This window comes from Salvelinus fontinalis, chromosome 17, assembly GCF_029448725.1.
Source record: "Salvelinus fontinalis isolate EN_2023a chromosome 17, ASM2944872v1, whole genome shotgun sequence".
NCBI classification, from domain to species: domain Eukaryota; kingdom Metazoa; phylum Chordata; class Actinopteri; order Salmoniformes; family Salmonidae; genus Salvelinus; species Salvelinus fontinalis.
In genome coordinates, this window is record NC_074681.1 from 19859754 (window position 1) to 19868397 (window position 8644).

Sequence of the window (8644 nt, forward strand, 5' to 3'; positions counted from 1 at the left end):
GTGTGTGTGTGTGTGTGTGTGTGTGTGTGTGTGTGTGTGTGTGTGTGTGTGTGTGTGTATGTCCTTACCATTGGTTATATCAGGGGCGATCCCCATGCTCTGCAGTAGAGCTTCAGCCTCTCTCCTCTTCTTCTCCAGGTCAGACGAGTCTGGTGCCCCAGCTGCACCCCCCTCCCCTCCCCGCTTAGAGTCAGACCCCTACAGGGGGAGAGAGGGGAAGGGGTAGAGGGCGAGGTACCGTGAGGGGATTTGTTGAATGGCAGGAACAGGGAGAGAGTAATATAATAAATACTGCATGTTGGCTATAACATGATACTGTAATAATCATATACTGATAGCCCCCACTCCTCTGCATCAAGCCAGCAGTCAGCAGGTTCTACATCATTCTTCTATTCCCTCTACTCACATCCTTCTTCTTGTTCTTCTCCTCCTCCTTTCTCTTCTTTTCCTCTCTGATTTGGGCCAGACGTTGTTTCTTCCTCTCCAGCTCCGCCTTCAGCTCACTCTTATCCTGTTTATCTGCCATGCTATAAGAGAGAGGGAGAGAGAGAGAACAAGTCAATATGAGTTTGAAGATGTGTGTGTGTGTGTGTGTGTGTGTGTGTGTGTGTGTGTGTGTGTGTGTGTGTGTGTGTGTGTGTGTGTGTGTGTGTGTGTGTGTGTGTGTGTGTGTGTGTGTGTGTGTGTGTGTGTGTGTGTGTGTGTGTGTGTGTGTGTGTGTGTGTGTGTGTGTGTGTGTGTGGATAGTAGCTACTGGGGGGTGTCACACTGGAACCATGTGAACACAAAGGGATAACTATTCATGACAATGTGTCCTTTATCTGGGAAATGGAAAACAAGAAACAAGTAGTGACAGTATCTATGTTAAGCTGGGTTGTAATTAGCGCTGGAAAACTCTAGTCGGCATTCTGCCTTCTCCCTTCAGTTCTCAGCCATTAGCTTCGCCCATGACTGCCGCATGTGAACTACAACCCTGAAGCTGTGTATTAATGTTTAGAAACTTGAATAATCATCACTTGCGATGCGGCTTTCGAAACATATGGCCTTTATCTTTCAGCGGGAAAGAATTCTTCAAATGAAAAAGGTAGACTTACTGTAGCAGTTACAGATCCATACAGCTATGGGTCCTTACTGTAGCAGTTACAGATCCATACAGCTATGGAGCCTTACTGTAGCAGTTACAGATCAAAACAGCTATGGAGCCTTACTGTAGCAGTTACAGACCATACAGCTATGGGTGCCTTACTGTAGCAGTTACAGATCCATACAGCTATGGGCCTTACTGTAGCAGTTACAGATCCATACAGCTATTGGTGCCTTACTGTAGCAGTACAGATCCATACAGCTATGGGTGCCTTACTGTAGCAGTTACAGATCATACAGCTATGGGTGCCTTACTGTAGCAGTTACAGATCCATACAGCTATGGGCCTTACTGTAGCAGTTACAGATCCATACAGCTATGGAGCCTTACTGTAGCAGTTACAGATCCATACAGCTATGGGTGCCTTACTGTAGCAGTACAGATCCATACAGCTATGGGTGCCTTACTGTAGCAGTTACAGATCAAAACAGCTATGGGTGCCTTACTGTAGCAGTTACAGATCCATACAACTATGGGTGCCTTACTGTAGCAGTTACAGATCCATACAGCTATGGTGCCTTACTGTAGCAGTTACAGATCCATACAGCTATGAACCTTACTGTAGCAGTTACAGATCCATACAGCTAATGGTGCCTTACTGTAGCAGTTACAGATCCATACAGCTATGGGTGCCTTACTGTAGCAGTTACAGATCCATACAGCTATGGGTGCCTTACTGTAGCAGTTACAGATCCATACAGCTATGCACCTTACTGTAGCAGTTACAGATCCATACAGCTATGCACCTTACTGTAGCAGTTACAGATCCATACAGCTATGGTGCCTTATTGTAGCAGTTACAGATTGAAACAGCTATGACCTTACTGTAGCAGTTACAGACCATACAGCTATGCACCTTACAGTAGCAGTTACAGATCCATACAGCTATGGGTGCCTTACTGTAGCAGTTACAGATCTATACAGCCATGAGCCTTACTGTAGCAGTTACAGATCCATACAGCTATGGAGCCTTACTGTAGCAGTTACAGACCATACAGCTATGGGTGCCTTACTGTAGCAGTTACAGATCCATACAGCTATGGGTGCCTTACTGTAGCAGTTACAGATCCATACAGCTATGGGCCTTACTGTAGCAGTTACAGATCCATACAGCTATGGGCCTTACTGTAGCAGTTACAGATCCATACAGCTATGGGTGCCTTACTGTAGCAGTACAGATCCATACAGCTATGGGTGCCTTACTGTAGCAGTTACAGATCAAAACAGCTATGGGTGCCTTACTGTAGCAGTTACAGATCCATACAACTATGGGTGCCTTACTGTAGCAGTTACAGATCCATACAACTATGGGTGCCTTACTGTAGCAGTTACAGATCCATACAGCTATGGTGCCTTACTGTAGCAGTTACAGATCCATACAGCTATGAACCTTACTGTAGCATTTACAGATCCATACAGCTAATGGTGCCTTACTGTAGCAGTTACAGATCCATACAGCTATGCACCTTACTGTAGCAGTTACAGATCCATACAGCTATGGGTGCCTTACTGTAGCAGTTACAGATCCATACAGCTATGGGTGCCTCACTGTAGCAGTTACAGATCCATACAGCTATGCACCTTACTGTAGCAGTTACAGATCCATACAGCTATGCACCTTACTGTAGCAGTTACAGATCCATACAGCTATGGTGCCTTATTGTAGCAGTTACAGATCGAAACAGCTATGACCTTACTGTAGCAGTTACAGACCATACAGCTATGCACCTTACAGTAGCAGTTACAGATCCATACAGCTATGGGTGCCTTACTGTAGCAGTTACAGATCTATACAGCCATGAGCCTTACTGTAGCAGTTACAGATCCATACAGCTATGGAGCCTTACTGTAGCAGTTACAGACCATACAGCTATGGGTGCCTTACTGTAGCAGTTACAGATCCATACAGCTATGGGTGCCTTACTGTAGCAGTTACAGATCCATACAGCTATGGGTGCCTTACTGTAGCAGTTACAGATCATACAGCTATGGGTGCCTTACTGTAGCAGTTACAGATCCATACAGCTATGGTGCCTTACTGTAGCAGTTACAGATCAAAACAGCTATGGGTGCCTTACTGTAGCAGTTACAGATCCATACAGCTATGGGTGCCTTACTGTAGCAGTACAGATCCATGCAGTTATGGGTGCCTTACTGTAGCAGTTACAGATCCATACAGCTATGGGTGCCTTACTGTAGTATTTACAGGTCCATACAGCTATGGGGCTGTAGCAGTTACAGATCCATATAGCTATAGGGTTGTAGCATTTACAGATCCATACAGATATGGTGCCTTACTGTAGCAGTTACAGATCCATACAGATATGGTGCCTTACTGTAGCAGTTACAGATCCATACAGATATGGTGCCTTACTGTAGCAGTTACAGATCCATACAGCTATGGTGCCTTACTGTAGCAGTTACAGATCCATACAGCTATGAACCTTACTGTATTAGTTACAGATCCATACAGCTATGGTGCCTTACTGTAGCAGTTACAGATCCATACAGCTATGGTGCCTTACTGTAGCAGTTACAGATCCATACAGCTATGAGTGCCTTACTGTAGCAGTTACAGATCCATACAGATATGGTGCCTTACTGTAGCAGTTACAGATCCATACAGCTATGGTGCCTTACTGTAGCAGTTACAGATCCATACAGCTATGAACCTTACTGTAGCAGTTACAGATCCATACAGCTATGAACCTTACTGTAGCAGTTACAGATCCATACAGCTATGAACCTTACTGTAGCAGTTACAGATCCATACAGCTATGAACCTTACTGTAGCAGTTACAGATCCATACAGCTATGGGTGCCTTACTGTAGCAGTTACAGATCCATACAGCTATGCACCTTACTGTAGCAGTTACAGATCCATACAGCTATGCACTTTACTGTAGCAGTTACAGATCCATACAGCTATGCACCTTACTGTAGCAGTTACAGATCCATACAGCTATGCACCTTACTGTAGCAGTTACAGATCCATACAGGTATGGGTGCCTCGATCTGACGAAAATAAACTTCCGCTACACTTCCTGAGTTATGTTTACACACACTTCCTGAGTTATGTTTATTAATACCAAATTAATTATATGGTTGATTGGAAAGGTCAAAAGGGTTGAGTGGGACATGGCTGATTGGCCACATCCCAGTTTCATCTGATTCTGCGATGGAGCAGTAGCTCGCTCGCCCGCTGGCCAACAGTCAACGTCATCTGTGTTGACAGTCAACGTCATCGGTGTCCCGGGAGTCAACGTCATCGGTGTCCTGCTCGATCTTCTTTTTAGAGTCTATGTGCTCGATGCCAAGCTAGCCAGCTAACGGAGCACACATTGACTGAAGAGAAAGCCGCAACCCTTCATTTAAACTCGCTTAATTGTACATTGGTAATCTGATTATCCACATGTAGATTTACTTTTGACAATAATCTCCTAGCAATTCTTGCAAGGCAAGGGCGTTAGCTAGCTAGCTAGCCGGCGATAAGCCTGACAGTGACAGCTAAATTAGCTAATTTAACCATCCTGTTACACGGTGACCGACTCGGACATGATCAAATCGCGTATCACGGTTTTAAAATACTAAAACATTAAAGTAGCTAGTATATTTGCACTTACTTGATATAATGCTTTAAATGAAATCCAATTTGTATGTAGTTACAGTAGTTAACGTTACAGTACTAGGTCGGTGATGGAACTGACAGCTCCACAAACAATGAGTGGATGATGTCATACCGTGTAAGGAATTATTTCCCCCAGACGCTGATCTAAGGCCAGTTGAGTGTTTATTCCCTCCTGGTTAAGGTTGGAATTCGGGGTGGATAATCTGATCCTAGGTCTGTGAATACGAGCAATTTCCAGACACATATTTTTCTACACGGATGGGACCTGAGGAAGGACAAAATTGTTAACGTGCATTTGAATCGTGTTCCTTGCGAGCATTTGGCGCTAGATGGCGCCAATGGTTCATTCAAAGATATCAGCTTGACCCTGGCTCAATCTCTTGCACTCATCAAGGAGTTAGGCTAGAGAGTTATCCCTTGTAAACCCTTGTAAAGCTCTCATCGACATTAAAGTCTGGGCTAGACATGATATTTCAAGGTAGATCAGATTTCAGGAATCTGTATTTTGGGGTCATTATGTCCCCTTTCTGATGTAACATGCCTTTAAGTTTGTAAACCTGTGTCAATAACACATGATTAATAGCTATATGAAATAAGAGATTAGTGGATTCACATAAGACCTTCAACTGTTGTTCAGTTTATTGCTTTGTATATCTACTAAAAAGGATAAACTATTATATCAACAGAACTATTGAGCAAGTATATTTGTTAAGGGTCATGGGTTGGGGTAAAAGTTAATGGTTTAAATTATGTTGGTTTGAAAGCATTGTACTTTGATCTTCCTCTTGAGCATGGCCAGATACTGATGACCCCACGTTCCTTATCCACTGGCTCATTGCAACTGCTTTTCAAAATGGCTGCCACCTTTCCCTCTCTGACTTTCTTATAGACCGGCAGACATTTGATGCTCTTGGAATGCCCTGGCTCTGGCTCTGATTACATGGCAGTATGCAGTAGTTTTTTTCTCTCTCCCCCTCTCTCTCCATTAATTAACTCAATTTCTATAGGGAATAGGTTATTTAAGCAATAAGGCCTGAGGGGATGTGGTATATGGCTAACATACCCCGACTAAGGGCTATTCTAAAGCACGACGCAACGAGGAGTGCCTGTAGATATATAGTAGTGTAATAATGTTATATGATGTACTGTTTTATCTTTTGTTTTATGTGTAATGTAAGTGCCTTATTGCGTTTGGACCCCAGGAATAGTAGCTGCTGCTTTGGCACAAACCCCCCAGGTGACTTATTGCTATTATAAACTGGTTACCAATGTAATTAGAAGACTAAAAAGAAATGTAATAAGTCAAATGTAATAAGTCACTTCTGGGGTTTGTGGACTATTGTCAATATAAAATGGCTACGGGCTGTATCCAGGCAATCTGCATTGCGTCATGCACAAGAACAGCCCTTAGCCGTGGTATATTGGCCATATACCACAAACCCTTGAGGTGAGTTATTGCTATTATAAACTGGTTACCAACGTAATTAGAAGAGTAAAAATAAATGTTTTTTCATACCCGTGGTATACGGTCTGATATATCACTGCTGTCAGCCAATCAGCATTCAGGGCTTGAACCACCCAGTTTATAATCCTGTTTACACAACATGAACTGTAATTTTATTTTGGGCTCTTTTTGTGTGGATGGGAAGGTAATCGGATTGTGTGCGTTTCTCTTCACTCTACTGTACTTATTAAATATTCCTCTTCCTCTGTAACAATGCCTGTAAAGGGCTATCACTCTGTAACAATGCCTGTAAAGGGCTATCACTCTGTAACAATGCCTGTAAAGGGCTATCACTCTGTAACAATACCTGTAAAAGGCTATCACTATGTGACAATACCTGTAAAGGGCTATCGCTATGTGACAATACCTGTAAAGGTATATCACTCTGTAACAATGCCTGTAAAGGGCTATCACTCTATAACAATGCCTGTAAAGGGCTATCGCTATGTGACAATACCTGTAAAGGGGTATCGCTATGTGACAATACCTGTAAAGGTATATCACTCTGTAACAATGCCTGTAAAGGGCTATCACTCTATAACAATGCCTGTAAGGGGCTATCGCTATGTGACAATACCTGTAAAGGGCTATCGCTATGTGACAATACCTGTAAAGGTATATCGCTCTGTAATAATGCCTGTAAAGGGCTATCACTCTATAACAATGCCTGTAAGGGGCTATCGCTATGTGACAATACCTGTAAAGGGGTATCGCTATGTGACAATACCTGCAAAGGTCTATCACTCTGTAACAATGCCTGTAAAGGGCTATCACTCTATAACAATGCCTGTAAGGGGCTATCGCTATGTGACAATACCTGTAAAGGGCTATCACTATGTGACAATACCTGTAAAGGTATATCGCTCTGTAATAATGTCTGTAAAGGGCTATCCCTCTGTAACAATGCCTGTAAAGGGCTATCACTCTGTAACAATGCCTGTAAAGGGCTATCGCTATGTGACAATACCTGTAAAGGGCTATCGCTATGTGACAATACATGTAAAGGTATATCGCTCTGTAATAATGCCTTTAAAGGGCTATCACTCTGTAACAATGCCTGTAAAGGGCTATCACTGTATAACAATGCCTGTAAAGGGCTATCGCTCTGTAATAATGCCTGTAAAGGGTTATCACTCTGTAATAATGCCTGTAAAGGGCTATCACTCTGTAATAATGCCTGTAAAGGTATATTGCTCTGTAATAATGCATGTAAAGGGCTATCAATCTGTAATAATGCCTGTAAAAGGCTATCACTCTGTAACAATGCCTGTAAAGGGCTATCACTCTGTAACAATGCCTGTAAAGGGCTATCGCAATGTGACAATACCTGTAAAGGTATATCGCTCTGTAATAATGCCTGTAAAGGGCTATCACTCTGTAATAATGCCTGTAAAGGGCTATCACTCTGTAACAATGCCTGTAAAGGGCTATCGCTAAGTGACAATACCTGTAAAAGTATATCGCTCTGTAATAATGCCTGTAAAGGTATATCGCTCTGTAATAATGCATGTAAAGGGCTCGTCAGTGGAAGCTCGTCAGTGGAACCCACAGTTAGTCGGTTGTTATGTTATTTTACCTTTATTTTATCAGGGAGTCACACTGAGACCAAGTTCTCTTTTACAGATGAGCCCTGAATATCAGAAATTATAGAAAATACACACATCAACATTGTTCAGTCTGCCATTAACCTGCCTTCGCCTGGTCGGCTCCATTTAGGTGTAAAGAGTTAAGTCACCCAATGACCAACACAAACACATCAAAATAAAAGTGTGTGTGTGAATTCCACAGTGACGTCACAAAAGCTTCACCACAACAACATAACATATAGACCTAGCTGGCTGATGCATTGCACCAGATTTGGAACAAAGCATTTTCTCCATCTGTAGATCATAACATTGTCCTCCTTCATCAAGCATGTTCACTTCTTTTTTTTATAAGATTCATTTTTAATATGGGCCAATACAACAATACGCATGTTTTCAACTTGCCAGTGTGTAGTGGAATTCAACCATGCACACAGCCCACACACACTAAGTGAACAGCCTTCGCAAACAAATCCTGACAACTGAAAATGCCTGTAGTCAGAAGCCCTTTTTCAATGGATGTGTAGACCTGAATGCATTCATATTTTTATACGAATAAAAGTACAAAGAAAATAAATTGTAGTCATGTAATTTTTCCTCTACCATTTCATTCAATATTTTGTTCGTGCGAGGAGAAATGAACTTGTGTGACTTACGGCCATTTTTGGGGTGTCGCTTCATTGTTTTCGCATCATCTCATCCACAGCACGAGCGAGGTCCGCGCCGATCATAGATATAGGCTTAGTAGATATTTTGACCCATGCATGTTTTGGGTGGTACATTTCT

The 8644-nt window shown here is 42.5% G+C and overlaps 1 protein-coding gene across 11 annotated transcripts in view; it reads right to left on the reverse strand.

The window, feature by feature from the left end:
- The window catches only part of LOC129813922 (dynein, cytoplasmic 1, intermediate chain 2a-like), a 21585-nt gene extending 12983 nt beyond the window's left edge, over positions 1-8602 (reverse strand). For 9 of the 11 annotated variants that reach the window (XM_055866557.1, XM_055866556.1, XM_055866554.1 and 6 more), the window contains exons 1-3: positions 4767-4877; positions 407-527; positions 69-198 (exon numbers count right to left, since the gene is read on the reverse strand). In XM_055866557.1, coding sequence (XP_055722532.1) covers positions 69-198; positions 407-526 — 250 coding nt within the window. In that variant the 5' untranslated portion in view covers position 527; positions 4767-4877. The other 2 variants (XM_055866547.1, XM_055866548.1) reach the window with 2 other exon arrangements.
- Positions 8603-8644: the final 42 nt, after the last annotated feature.